We start from the raw sequence: 16,028 nt of genomic DNA on the forward strand, positions 1-16,028 counted from the left end.
ACTATGCACACATTTAAACATGATGCAGAGTGTAATAGAAAACAACTTAGATTTTTAAGCGCCTATAAGGCAATTAAACAAATAACTGCCATATTCCAATCTATGCTCTGCTAAATTTTGTAACATAAGTACAGACCATGCAGCAGCTAATATACTTCACTGAATACACAAAAAAAATAGCTCACTTTCCATAAGCATTGGCTCTTAGGCCTGTCAGGAACAAAAACCTATATGCTCACTGTGGCTAACATTTATCATTTACTCACCTAGCATTTCACTTACGTACAACTTAATGAAACAATTAAAAAAAAACTAAATGCTATATAATAAACCACCTCCACAAAATACAAACTAATATCCAAGTGACAGTCAAATTTAGTTTTTTATTTTTTAAAGCAGCAAAAGGATGTATTAATTGATAATTCTTTCTGTACCAGACCATACAAATCTAAGAGTACAGGACAGAGAAGAGGGAAAAAATACTGCAATGAAATGTCTCAAATCTGGCAGATCTGCTTTGTCCTCGCTAAGATACCACAAATTGTGGGAAGCACTTTTTACCCCTAGAATGGATACTACATCGGGTATTCGTCTTCTAATATGAAAGTAGGCTAAAAAGAGTTAAAAGGAGAAATGGCAATAAAAACAACTTTAATAATCTACTCCAGTTGGCTGATTTAGGCATCAATTTATAAAACCTACACCATTACTCCTACTCTAATAATGCGGCAGCATAACTACACTGTAGGTGTTTCTCTCCAAGTTGCCCTGAGTACCTTTCATGGTTGATATTGCAGTAATAAAGTGCATTTCATGTTAGTTTAAATTTGTGGTATAAAGGCCAGGAAATAAGATTGAGGTGCACAGTTAGGAATTTAAAACAGATGCTTTAATTTATTAAGAAATATTCATATGATTCAGTTTCACAGCATGTGTGAATATAAATCCTCTAGAGATTTAATTAGGTGTATTTTATCATAAATTGCATTCCCATAGAGATATGCTGCTCCTGCTTCCTGTTGATAATAACAAAACCAACTGATACTTCTGAAGTGAGCACATCTGAAGTGTGGTTTTCTGACAACATTAGGTACAGTAAGAGAATAAAAAAACAGTGCTCAATATAACTATCAGTGGTTTTCCCAGTTGCTTAACCATACTGGCTTAGAAGGGAGTTTATTTTATACAGTGCAAATTAACCTCATGAAGTTCTATGTTTTGTCAATCTACAAAACATATCCTTTGCTTCCAATACCATAAACATGGTGTATGAAAAAATTCTGTTTGCTGTACCTATGGATGTGTTTCATGAGAGCCTACAAAAACATTCTCTCGTTTTGAAAATCAGTTTTGATCAATTAGCATCTTATTAAGTCTTTTCTGAGCCTTTTCTGCAGTACATTGATTTCTTAATGCACTAAGCATTTCAATCATAGTTTCATACTTTCAGGATGTAGTACTTATTCCCTGAATTTCACTTGAGAGAAAGAGTACTTAGTTTTCCTGGACTTTGTTGAAAACTTCTTTGTCAACATGAGCCATCAGCTGCAGAATAGTTAAAATGATCATGATTTTTCTAGAGAGTTCCCAAAGTCAAAACAGAAGCCAATGTCTGAGTTGAAATTAGAATTCAAAATAAAGAAAGCATTTGAAATGTAATTTGAAAATGATATACGGGTGGTTTGGGTTTTTTTAATTTTAGTTTGAAATGTATTATATAAATACAGATCTAAAGGGTAATTCTCTCTCAGATATTATAATTTAACATCTCCAGGTATGCATCCACATATTGGTGTTAATTTCCATGTAATCTGCTATTTTTATCACATATTTTTCTACTCCCGCCTACACTCACATACAGTGAAGTTTCTCTTTCAAGATGACTTCACAATTCAGAATATATCCCAGAATGAAGGGATTTTCTTCTCTTTTTTTACAAAAAAGAAATCTGGCCATGGATATTTTTGTGTTCCTGTTCCTCCTGTCTGTTTTTCAATTAGAAAAAAATTTGAGTGAACTATGATACAGACAATATTGAACCTTGTAACAGGTTTTGAGCACTGGGCTTTCTTTAACCTCAGAAACAGCTATAGTTAACACTGCTGGAGAGCTAGGATCTTTTTAGATATGACACAAGAACTTTTAAAAATAAGCTTAGCAGCCAGAATGCATGCCTCACTACTTCTAGGCCCAACTAAACACCTTTTAAAAAAATCTGAACCATTTTGAAAGAGATTTTTTTCATCTCCTTATTGTTTTAGATCTGAAGTGGTTGCATTGTCACAGTCATGAAGGTCTAAGGGTTAACAAGTGCCTAAGTTCATGGGAAGATAAGGATTTGTGAGAAGCTGTTTTTTTACACTTAGATTAAGTCTCACCCTAAAGGTGTTGTCACGTTCCTGACTGACTCTAACCTGAGATAACACTGTTCAACCAGTTCTGAAGAAGGACAGAACCCTGTGTGTCTCTGCAGTTTGCAGACTGGAATCTTGAAGTCAGAACCTCATGTTATTAACAGAAATGAACCCTGTAAAATCCCTAATTTCTCCATGCCTATTGTTGGGAATGCAGCACAAAGCCTCAGAACTGAATACAACCAAAAGAGGAAGGAACAGAGGAAAGCTCTTTGGTGAGCTGTTTCTTTGTCTAATTCATGACTATTTCTTCTTTTATCTTCCTCCTTGGCAAGGTCTCAGTCAGCACTGAAGAACACACACACAATCTGAGGGAACAGCAAGGCAGTAATTCAAATTTTTATTACAAGTCACAGGTACAGTTCCTCCTGATTCTGCCACTATCATATTTATCATTAAGAAAGGGGTTAGTCAGATATCCCTGAGAAAATATGGACCTAACATGGAGACTTCATTGCTATTAACTTTGGTTAACAGTCTGTACACACTTTCCGCAGTTACTGTTTCAGCGTGCCCAAGACCTGCAAGATGGTGCTGTACCTGCTAATTTTTGGCAGGTATTTTTGGAATTGCACAATTAATTCTCAGAACTGTCTGTCAGGATGGACTAATACATTAATAAGACAGGAGGCTTGCAATCTTTGGCATTTGGAAAATCAAACATAAATTATCAATAGAACACCCTGTATGAGTTGAGCACAGATTTAAATTTCTTTGTATTTTAAAACTGCTGCTGAAGACAACTCCTGGATAAACTTGCAACTTCACCTTAGTAAGAAAGGGCCACCCTAAACTTCTTCCAGCAAGTATTTGAGTGCTTGGCAACACCAGAAGCATCCAGCACACCTCAAGTTTGAGTGAGAAAAGTACCCTGGATGAGGGAAGGGAAGGTAGGGGATAAAAGAAGACGCATACAGTGATCAATGGGAAAAAAAAGAGTCAGTTTTTCCTCCAAAACACCCCAAACCCAATCAGACTGCTGCTACAGGTTTCACTATTGCCCTTCTCCACCTCCTAAATCTAAGTTCTGGTCTGTGCACACCGTGGTTTCTAAACTGTTCAGAGACAGCTCAACTAGAAATGGCTTTAGCTAGCTTATATTACAATACCCTAGAAGTGATAATGGATCCCAAAGAAAAGAAAATTAAATAATTTTGATAGAGCAGGTAACATATATCAATGCCTACCAACACAAAATGTTTGGATATCAATAGGATATTAATTCTGGCACGCAGAGCCACTTTTAGTGCAGAACATTATTGGCCTTGAGGTATGTCAGAAACTTGGGTGAAGATGAGAGCATTTTTTAAATCATTTCCATTTAGTGGCTTTGCTATATTAATTACACTCTGTTGGAAACTTTCATTTCAAGTAATGGCATATAATCTTTCTAAGTTTCACTACTTTATGCTATACCTTGCTTTCAAACTTGAAACAGGAGAAGCTGACAACTCTCAGGTGATGCACTTTCCATTTTAACTTTGGGTTTGAATATTTCAGTCTTCTTGAGAAGCACTGGGAAAGCACAGAGCAGTCACCTGGAACACGGCACTTCAAGGCAAAAACAGATCTTTACAACTCCTGTGTGAGAGGCTTTCTGGGCTGTGAGCCCACATTGCCAACTCATGTCCAATTTTTCATCTACCAATATTCCCGAGTCCTTCTCTACCAGACTGCTTTCTATCACCTGGTTTGCACTGATACTGGGGATTGCCCTGCCTCAGGTGCAGAATATGTATATTATCATACATTTATGTGTTCTAAATAAGAAGAAACTTATACAAAATTTTAAACTAAAGTAACATTGACCCTAAACCTTAATGATCACTGGTAGTTGTCACAAAGCTGCCTGCAGTTCCAGCTTTCTGCCAGGGCCAGCAGGAGAGGAACTAAGCAGTGGAGTCCATGCTCTTCATGCTTCCCTGTTGGGGTCATCACAGCATTCAAGGTACAAGATTAGCTCAGAAAAAAACTTCTCATTTCAATCTCAGGCATGGATAAAGCACATCAGCCCTGTAACAGTTTCACTGTACTATTCAACCAACATACAGCCAGATTTGAGTTGTAATACTCTTTCTACTAGCAGAGAGGCATTTGTGTTGAGTCCTAATGGTGGACAGTGCAAAAAAATTTTTTTTTTCCCATGGCTAGGTGCACAGTGCAAAATTTTCAGTAAAGTATCACAGATACAAAACTTTGGTATCTGTGATTACAATGATTAAATCCCAGGCAAATCTACTGACTACAAACAAATGAGGCAATAGTCTTGCAAAAACATCATAACAGAATTCAGGAATGGTGCAATTATTGTACACAAGGTTCAGTTAAAAAATATTTTTCATTAAAAAGCACAAAGCAGTTTGAAAATTTCAAACTCAATGTAGCCTTGAAAGGAAGGAATACTTTCAGGACTTACACATTACTAGAACTGACATTTAAATCATATTCTGTTGATAAAATACCATTTCAAAGAGAAACCATCTCATTCTCTCACAATTATTTCAGTCCTGTAAAGGTAACTGAAAATGGCAGCATATGTTTTTCTTAAGGCCATAAGCAGACATATCTGTATTTAAATGAAGGCATGGAAAGAACAAAGAATTTGTGAGCCATTGTTTTTATATGAAATTGTTAAATTTTTGTATGCACATGAATGTACATAAGAAATATTTCAGGTAGGGGTCCTTTGTATTAATTGCTGCTTCTTTCATGCTGTGGGAAGTAACAGTCTGTAGAAGAGTTTTTGTGAAAAATATTACTGAAAATTATTTGCATTTGATTTTAAGTGTAAACAAGCCTCCTATGATTTTAATGTTCCTTCAGTGTATTTGCAGCTTAAGTATAATTTACTGGTCTCTGATACTGGCAATCCCATTTTTCCTAGCCAGATGATTCAAGAGAAAAAAAGTGAGTTTAAGTAGACTAGATGAGTAAATTTCAAAGAATTTTACATTATATCTCTCACTTAAAGCAAAAGGAAGTAATTTACTGCTCTTTTCCATTTTAGGGCATTAATCTGAATTCAACTTCAAAGCCTTTTTTAAAAACATCCCAGACTCAAGCATTAGCAGGTGGCTGCACAATTTCCTCCCTATTGGAAAACATTTCAGGATTGTGCCTGAGTACTAACTGATTGTTGCAGTGCTTCAGTATCTTGTATTAATATCTGAGGCATTTGGAGAATGAAAGAGTCTTCCATAAAATGCAATGCTGTGATTAATTTCTAAAGCTGGTATCTATTCCACCCACAGAGCCTTTAAGGAGCACAGGAGGTACCTCCACATCTTTACTCCATGGTACCTGGTCCTACGGCACTCTGGGACTTAAGCTGCCACTGGAATTTCGCCATGTCTTCAGGAATTAAATCACCCACTGATCACAGGGAAACTCAGTTTGATAAGCACTAGAATCCTACAGACAGACATTCCTTTAAAAAAGAACCAGAAACAGAGGATGGAGTTTGTCATCTATGAATTTCCTTGAACTTGGTGACAGCCCAAGTAACAGGTGCTATTTGGAGGGACACATGGGGACCCTGCCACCTTTCAGACCACTGTCTCAGTGCCTTCCTGTAGCTTCATAAATTTCAGAAATGTTTTGATAAGCCAGGAAATCAATACATCAGCAACAGAACTTGCCCCCTGATGATTCTAATTCTTGATTCTGCACCAGGTAGCTTTTAGTACTCAATGATACCATAGCATTTTTAGAGCTCTTTTGAAGCAGGGAACTGTTGAACAATACCAGTCTACTGATCTGTTACAAACTCCAAATATCATCAGTAGTATGTGAACAAAGCAGCTTAAAAATAGAAGATGTGGTATGGTGATGACATTCTACATATTGTGAAAAATTGAGCTTGTCAAGCTGGTAGTTGCCAAAGCAGTTTTGCAGAACCCAGAACACTGGCAGTACTCATCATGACTACAGCATTTGGAATGGTGGCTAGTAAGAGATCCATGAGCTTCAGTGAGCTCTGCAACAGAAAAAATGCTGACATTGATGAAGAAATGAGCTTTTTTATTTACATCAGTAACACCAGATCAGTCATGGTAGTTAAAACTGAACTCCCAGATTTTCACCCACTACAGTGTGACTTTCATATTACCGATGGAAAAGAGGATGAAAAGGCATGTGCTACCCTGGGAAGAGGAAGTATGTTCCTATGTACTAAACAAGTCCCTCACTGAAATCTGGAAATCACCTTAGCAGCAGAGACATCCTTGTAATTATTGCTTGCCCTAGTTAAAGGACCTCCAGCATTGTACAACACCAAGGACTCTGGTTTCAAGAGAAAGAATCAGTGCCCCTGACATTAAGGTTTACTGGAATTATAAATATCCAGAACTTCTGGTGCTGAGCACTGGTACTGAGCAAGGCTTTTTTCCAGCCTGAAGAAGCTGGCTATGACTGAAGCCTGAACAGACTCCAGGGTGACTATTTTTAGCCTCACTCCTTTTAGCAGATAGAAAGGAAATGGATGCTATTTTGCTAATTACCATAAAGGCAAACTAGATATGTTCTTAAATGCAATGCCTCTGTTTCATGAACTTTATGTCAAAAAAAAAAAAAAAACAACCCAGCACAATGAGAACTCTCCAATTACAACTATTGACTTCCTTCCCCAAGGTATAAGGAAAAATTCACGGAGTATTTGCCATAAATACTTCTTAAATATTCATCCCAAAGCATCTATCTTCTTTCTGAAAATGACCTTCATGCTAGGCTTCTATCAACAACATACCTTTCTAAAAAGGCACAGAGCACATTCACTACGCTCTCTATTCAGAAGCTATTTCAGTTCCAGAGAAATGCAGAGGAATCTGGACACAATCTTGTGCAACCAACTCTAGGACCCGATGACTTCCAGAGGTCCCTTCCCACCTCGACCATTTTGTGGTTCTGTGACTCTCACCTGGAAATTATGATATTTAAAATACAGAAAGAAGGCAAATCCCAGGTCACGCTGTAATGAAGCCATTTTAAGATAAAACAAAAGAAGAATCATAAGTCAGCCCACAAAGCCTACTTTTTTAATCTTGTTCCCAGACTTTTACAAAAAAAAAAAGGAAACTGAGATCCAGTGACCAGATTAATGATCTCTCCCAAAATTTAAAAAGTATCAGTTTCCATAACCAATATAATTTATATGCTAAAAAGTGTATTAAAAAAAATTTTTTATGCCTCTTCTCTCCTGCCCAATTCCCCTCAGATTAGCCCAAATACACTTGGCTACAAGAAGCTGAAGAGTACAATGGAGTAAAAAGAACATATTAACCTTCTGCATCCAGCTGCAGATTTAAGAGAAACACAATAAAATACCTGCTGCATTACCAACAGTAGGCTATGCCTTATTTATTAGTATCATTATAATGGCTGGAAGCAAGGACCAAAATTACAACCTTTTTCATATCACTGAACAAAAAACCATGGTAATATAAAAGGCCTATTAAAATCCAGTCTCAGAACACCACTTGTAAAAACAACAAAAAACAACAGGAAAAATAAAAAGGACAAGGGACAGTGAAAGAGTCTAAGATCACAAAAAAATACAGAGGAAACAAACAAAAGCAACACTCCTGACTGCTGAAATGAGGAACAACCACTTCTCTGGGCTGCTGAGCTCATCTCATTTAAACCTTGTTTTTCTTACTTGCTTCTCTCTACTACGCTGGTAAAAAAAGTGAAAAATGGATCAAAATGGACACACATACTGAAGTGTGTCTGTTACTCTGCAGTCCAATTGTTCACAATTAGAGTGTTATTTGCTTGATTTCTTATAAACTGGTGGGTGCCCAGGAACACAAGAATCATATTATATACATATCTTAACAGTACAGCTTAACCTACATGAACATGATTAACATTAATTTTTTACAAAGTGCACATAACTCTTCAGGAAAAACTGGGATTGGAAATACTCTATCATATGAAAAAAATACATTTTTTTGTACTTGATAAGTAACTTAAAACACCCTAGGAATGTGGTTTTTTACTATGCTGAATCTTACCTCAAGCCAGAGAAACTGATCTTTGATACTTGAAAAATCAAGGTCGCATTGACTGACAGGCAGATGCAATCTCAGCCCTGCATAAAATTGGCTTCCCACCTCAAACAAACTGAGCAGCATTTGTACAGCACATCAGCCTTTGTGGAAAATGCACAGATGTATGCATACTTATGTATTTTGGAAAGGAATTCATAGCCAACTAATCATATCTACAAGAATATATAGGAAGTGGCATGGTGGTCAAATGACTCATTTTCTTCTGCTAGTGGGAAGTATTTGGGGGAAGGGGAGAAAGGAAAAAACCCTAAAAAACCCCAACCAAAAAAAAAAAAACAAAACCCAAATCCCTGGCATAATGCTCACTTTCAGCAATATACTGAACTGTCAGTCAGTCAATAGTCTCTCAGTACTTTAGAAAAGGTGAGCATCTCATCTGCACTAATTTAATTCCTAGAACACAAAGCTTCCTAATTGACCTAGAACACAAAGCTTCAGGACTTCTAGAGGCCTCCATAATATGGTTGCAAAGAAATATGACTTTTCAAATGTGGAAGTTCATTATTCTAGAACGTTTTACAACCCATGGCTCCTTAAAGTCTATTATGCACACAATCTATCCAGCAGCTTTTATAAGGACTTTCATTATATTCTCTGTAGAAAACTTTTATAAGAAAAAGCAAGAAGATACACAAAATTCTTGCAGCCTTGTTACAAGCTGTTGTACTGGCAGAGAGCTACAAGGATTATGACCCTTGTTGCAGTGCTAAATGTTGGCTCTTCTAGGCTTTTGGTAACCCTAGGGCTTCTTCTCTTTCTTCACTTGGTGTATGGTTTGTGGGACTTCAGTGATTCAAGTTAGGTGTAGTCAAACCAGAGTATTCCAAAAGCCATTGTGAAAGGCGACCAGCATTTCAACATCACACTTGAGAATGAAACAAGGGCACTGAATTAATCCTTTTTTGCCTGCCAGTCTCCACTGTTGCAGAAGTGCTAACAAACACATCACACAATTCATCAACTGCTTGAGCTGCACTTCCCATGTGCCTTCAAAACCTCCTCTGAGAACTGTGAGTCTGCTGCCCAGCCACCCCAGTGCAGAGGACCTGAGCAGTCCCAGAGACCTTTCTAGGTCTCTAAGCTACTCAACTTGACCATGTTAGTTTGAATTGCAGCTTTGCAGAAGTCTCTCTCAGAGATTTTTTTTCTTCTTAACTTTACCTTAGAATGAAATGTATAAGATACTGATGTGGTCCAAATATTTTTGAAAATATTTTTTTATATGAGGAAATGGAGAAGCAGAAATGGAAAAGCAGGAAAGGGGGACTGAGAGAGATTTGGGGAAGAAGAGAGTTTGCTATGATCAGAGGGATCAAGAGAACGGACATGAGGACCAGTGCAAGGATAGAAACAGGTAATGTGGCAGAAAGAATCTGAGATGGCTATAGCTGGCATGATGATATTTAAAATACAGAAAGAAGGCAAATTTCATACCATGCTGTAATGAAGCCATTTTAAAGTAAAACAGAAGAAGAATCATAAGACAGCCAGCAAAGCCTATTTTTTATCCTCTGTCTCCAGGCATTTACAAAAAAGCAGGAAACTGAGACCCAGTGATCAAATCAATGGTCTTTCCCAAAATTTAAGAAAGTATCAGTTTCCATAACCAATATAATTCATATGTTAGAAAGTGTATTAAAAAAAATTAAAAATTAGTTTTTTATGCCTCTTTTTTCCCCCCTGCACAACCCCAGCCCTCCATTTTTCCTCTTTTCTGAATAACAAACACTTCTTAGGAGTATCAAAACCATATTCTCATCTCCTCTCAAGTCATCTGGATCCTGAAGCAATCCTGAATGTCTGGGGAACTCCTCTCTTTCTGTGCCTCACATTTCCCAGTGCAGACAAGCTGCTTGGAAGATCTCTCTCTTTGGAACCAACATTAATCCAAGGTGGTTAAACACTGGAATCACAAAATTAAAATCTCTTAAGTCTCAGAAAGACAAAATTAAGACACAGACAATGCATCTTCATGGTGGAAAGTTGACTACAGTAAGAAAATAGCCTGGTTCATGTGGGACTGTTGAGGGAGGATGTGGAGCCTGCCTAAGACAGCCTGACAGAAGGGAAAGGCAACCTGCCTGGATGACATGGATGGTGAGGCACAAGCCTGGTACAAATACAGAGTGTGCTGCACAGTGAGCCATGTGTGTGACCCCACCTGTGACCCCCACCTGTGTCTGACAGGCTCCATGGGGCAAGAAGGGAACTATCATAGAGTATTGTAGGCACAGTATTTTCTGTGACACTGCACAGCAAAGCTGACTGCAGTTAGGAATGGTCTGCCTACTTTTTTTCCCCACACAGTCCAAATATTTTTAAATGGGATCATGAGATCCACTCCCACAAGACAGAAATCATGACAGGTGCTTAGAAACCACATATATTATTTTCCAGCTAGCCTCAATAACAGAAAATGTAAAACCAATCATTAAGGTGCTACGAAGAAATATACTGCTAATAAAAATTGTGCAGGAAGTTCAATAGCACAAAGCTTTACTAGTGCAGGATAGTGGGAGTTTCATGGTATTTGTCCCTCTTCTAGAACGTGAAGTTTAGGAAAACTGAAAAAATTTAAGTAAATCTGCCGACAACAAAACTTGCAAAATGGAATACCAAGTGAAGGTCACACAGCCTCCGTTTCACCTTAGTTAGGGAGCAGCTATCCCTAGACACACATTTGTACCTTGTATTCAAGGTGTTGTGAACATCAGCCACCTCCATCCTTTCTGTAATCAAATCAAAAGCGGGGGGGAGGAACCCTCCCGACTACTACATTTGTTAACATTTTGACTCACACATGTCACCAGTTTCTGTAGTTTCATCATCCATCCTTAAACCCACATGTCACGCTTATCTCCCACTTAAGTGCCAGCAAGTCCATCACAAGACCATCGCTTCATCCTCACAATGAAACGCTACAGAGCAGCAAGGAAACCAATGCCATGCCAGGCATCCATCAGCTGATCTCCTCGACCCAGATGCAGACGGCAAAATAGACAGGATCTGTATCTGCATTTAATACCAGGAAGTATATAATCTTTTTTGGTTACTGCCAGCTCTCACAAAAAAAGTGATTACAGATTTTGAGAGTGTGCAGCTCCATTTTCTAGATCTTAAACATTTGAAGCTACTGCATTTATCTTTTAATTTTACTTCCTTCCCAACTCAACTTAGTATTATAGCACTCAAAGCCTACACAACAGACTTGCTGTTTTATCAATATTATAAATTCCATCTTTGAAGAGTCTCTCTCATATAAAGCACAACAGTAAATAGAAAAATGAACAAAATGGTTTAATATAACAGAGCTCTATAATGCATGTGTTTTATATTTAATGCTGTCACCTTTTTTTATGTACAGACTGTAGCATGTTGAGGGTGGGAGAGCATAAAGGGAGTGAAAAGTTAGATCCTACTACTCAAATACCAGATACAGTATTTGGATATAAACCAATTCCTTCTGAGGCTCTGACTGCTAGATGTGCTAAATCTCATGCTGATTCTCAGCAGATCAGACTATTTTTTTTAACTTCTTGGTAGAAGGCAAAAAATCTTTAACAACGTGTGAAGTTAGAAAGTAGGAATACACAGCCTGACAATTTTTCTAGAGGAAGGAAAAAACAACGGTACCATTGTTTTCACCTGCCAATGTTTTCAGAGACAAAATGTGCTTTTGTGTTTGTACTTCTGTAGCTCCTATAGCAGTAGACCATGACAAAACTGAATACCAGGAGGGGCTGCATCCATGCATGCGTGACAGAAAGTAGAACACTGAAAAATTCAACATTTGGGTAGTACTTAATTAAAGCTATCAGTTCTGTTTTGGTCTCCTTCTGTGGCCTTACAAGAGGAAGCTTATCTGATCAACTATGTATAAAATGCAAAAAAGCACTTGGATCAGGAAACCTGTGATTAGAACAAGTATGAAGCAAATACATCCTACATTCTATATTCATGTATATTTAAAATTGCTAGATTGAAATGAGTCCTTTTCTATAACATAACATTTGCCTCATCTCCATTTCCTACTGATGACAAAAACCATGACAGTAATCATAGAACTCAATCTGAAACTAAGTAGTTCAGTATACAGGAACAAACTTATGGTAGTAATTTCCAACAGCTTGAACATAAAATGTCAAAAAATGTCAAAACTGAATGAACTCTGCAAAGAAATACTGGAGCAATTTAGATGACAGAGAAGGTTAATAAAATACAAGATACTGAAAATGTATATGATACATGGGTATCAGATCAGGCATCAGAGAAAACCACTTTGCATTTTATGTTTCTTTTGAGAATTTTAAAATCAGTCACAGTAATTCTCTTCCTGAAATTTCCTGCTTTGAATTTCTCTATTTACAACAAACTCACAGTATAAAAAGGTGATTTAATGAAAACCCACATGCTTAAAATATATAAAGATGGACTTAATATAAGGCATAATTCAATCCCAAATCTGATTGGTAGAGAACATCATCAAGTTAATTACCCATAAGATATATGAATCACATGGTAAATTCTAGAGGTATTTGCTTTAATTTTCAGAAGTCACTAAATGATCCTGTTAAATGTGCGTGCTGTGGCGTCCATGCTACTTCTCGTATTTTCAGTCACTACCTGTTCTAAAAACCATGCCAGTTTAGGTCCAGCACTTTTCCAGATACCCTTTCCTATTCTGGACATTTTAAATGTCTTTTCAGAGATCCTTTTTGTCTAGCATGGCACAGTGTAAAGTGGAATAAAACTTGGGTGATCCACAGAAACCCACACTCAAGAAGTGCACCCCAAGCAGAACAATGTAATCCCTTAAGTACTCAGGAAATTCAGCTTCAATCACATTTGAATATAGTCATATGTTCAGATATAAAAAGGTACATGTGCTCTAGTAAGAGATTTGCATATGATGGGATGCAGAAGTCTGCATCATCCCACCAAACAAAACCAGAGGGAAATACAATGCCCACAGCAGCCTTCACTCTCTCCCTAGAGTAAATCCACCCCAAAAGCAAAATCAGTTCTGATTCTGTGTATATATGGTGTAAGACCATGAAATACTGAAATCACCCTTCCGTAGTAAGGCAATAATAAATGCACCAAAGTCAGGTATCACACATCATTTGTCATGAAGGACTCCTACCTTTTCAGCTTCATATAATTTTCACTAGCTGCAGGTCTGCATTCAGCACGTTGCACCACTATTCCTTCCAAGGCAAGTTTATCTAGAATGAAAAGAAAATGAAGCAAAACTGGACATTAAAATAAGATCCACCAAGATGGTCAGCATTTGAATTATTTTTCACTAATTAATTAATTAAGAATTTACTAAATATAACATAACTGTAAGTTCTCAAATCAAGTTCTAAAATCTCTGCTATTCAGACACCAAAGAAATAAGCAGGAAAAACATGCTTGCATAGCTGGTATACCCTAGACTTCTTGTTTTGCCTTCAGATGTTTTGCATATTAAGAATGAATCACAGATATCAAATTTTAAATAAGAGATTGCAACTCCTTGCTCTAGATGTTGCACTCGGATTATTATCTAGGAACTTTTTTGTAAATGGGCAATTAATACAATCAGTGACTACGAAAAAAATAATCTACAAAGAGAATCCAATAATCAAAGTATCCAAAACTAGTGGAAGATATAATAAAAGCCAATTTTATTCTTATTCTCAGAAAAATAGTACCACATTTTCCTCTGGTTACAATTTTTTTAAAAAGTACACTAAAGGAACACAATGCAAAAAAAGTAATAATACAACAGATGGTAACAGTCAGGGAAAAGAAGTAAAAGCTTTCAGTCAGTAATCTAGGACACCACATACATGTATTTAGGTAATACTCCTATCTGTACATTCACCACAAAGTGACACAGTCACTTTGTTACCCTACGTGACCACCTTTTGCCTAAAGCAACAGTGACTAACAGAGCAGTACCAGTCTACACCATAAATGTAGGTAAACCCAAAAATTAAAAGCAGCTTAATGCAGAAACGAAGAGAGAAGAGATGCAAACTTCTCAACTTCTACTACAATGTTCTAGTGCATGATGTGTGGATGTGGGAGGAGCACATGTCAATTTATCCATCTGTATTGGGCACAGCCAGCATATGTGTTAAACACCTCTGGAACAGCCTTGCATTAAAAGAAAGGATGAGTTTTAAAGGCTTGATTAGCTCTCAGTATTAAAATGTCCTTCCAAGAGCACTACACTGTCATTGTCACCTTTTGCTGGCAATGTCACAGAAGATGACAGAAACACTTTGAAATACTGATGTCCAAGCAATCCAAGGCACTCTGAGACACCTCTGAATTTCCTATCACCTTATAGACTGAAATATTACTACATCTCTGCATCTAATATGCTCTCCCTGAATAATGCCAGAAGCAATTATTTAGACATCATGTATTTCAAAATTATTTAATCTAAAATTTATTGGATTGATTCAAACTAAATCTTTGAAAGCAGAAAGAAAGCCATATTTTTTCAGATAGGTTTGAATGAAATAGAAGGAAATCTGTTTTAAAACACTTGTGATTTTGTAGACTCCCAGCTTAATGATCAAAAGAGACAACTTGGCAAATTTGCCTGACTTCCTATGTATCACAGACAGAAAAATTGTGTAGTCTTTCTTCTTCACAGAACATAGTAACTTATTTGTGGCTTAAGTAGTACTAATATTGCTGCTTAATTTCTAATAAGAATTTGGCTTCAGCTTCCAGCAGTTGGTTCTTCTCATGACTTTCTATACTATGGTAAAGAGCCTTTCAGTACCTGGTGTTTTCTCCCTTTGAAAGTACTTACAAATTGTTATCAATTTGCTTCTCAATCACCTTTTCAATAAAGAAACCAATTTAAGCTCATGCATTATCTCATTACAAGACATTTTTGCCATACTTAAATCAGTCTGGGGTTTCTTATTTGCATCTTGTTCAATCTCGAAATGATTTTTTAAGATAACAGAGACCAGAAACCAGACATAATAGTACTGAACCGATTTTATGAAAAGCATACATGTACGTAAAATAACAGATACAGGAGCTGGAATTTCTCTCACCTCACTTAAACCATTTGAATGTTATTCAGAATCTATGAATTCATCAGAGAGACGACAAAGGGAGACTGTCAGGAAAAAAAAATGGTCCTATCTCTTTTAAATTATTTTCTGGTGAGTTTTTTTGGAGGTTTTTTTTTGGAGGAGGGGGCACACCATGTCTGTGTCCCATGACTGCTTCATGCGTAGATGGCTAAAACTGGGTTAAGATCAATTTGTCTCTAAAAACCAAGTTCTGGGGGTTTGTGGAGTTGACTGGCTATTATATTACTAACACAACTATTTTGACTCTTTTTTAAGCCTCACATTTTATGTGCTCTGCATTGTCTAGGTGTATAATTGCCTTTGGCTTGGTGAAAACACATTGTCTTTAAAACAGATTCTGTGAATTAAGCAATCCCAGTCACACTATGACAGTCCTGTCATAGTTAATCACTGTCAGACCTGCATTTGTGTCAATCATGACATATTTTATAAGCAGT

The 16,028-nt window shown here is 37.0% G+C and overlaps 1 protein-coding gene across 1 annotated transcript in view; it reads right to left on the reverse strand.

The window, feature by feature from the left end:
• GTF2F2 (general transcription factor IIF subunit 2) overlaps positions 1-16,028 on the reverse strand; it is a 79,469-nt gene that overhangs the window by 29,639 nt on the left and 33,802 nt on the right. Inside the window, exon 6 of the mRNA XM_059839053.1 lies at positions 13,626-13,707. Coding sequence (XP_059695036.1) covers positions 13,626-13,707 — 82 coding nt within the window. The remainder of the gene's footprint in view (positions 1-13,625; positions 13,708-16,028) is intronic.

The sequence above is a fragment of the Haemorhous mexicanus genome, chromosome 2 (genome assembly GCF_027477595.1).
Source record: "Haemorhous mexicanus isolate bHaeMex1 chromosome 2, bHaeMex1.pri, whole genome shotgun sequence".
Lineage (NCBI taxonomy): Eukaryota > Metazoa > Chordata > Aves > Passeriformes > Fringillidae > Haemorhous > Haemorhous mexicanus.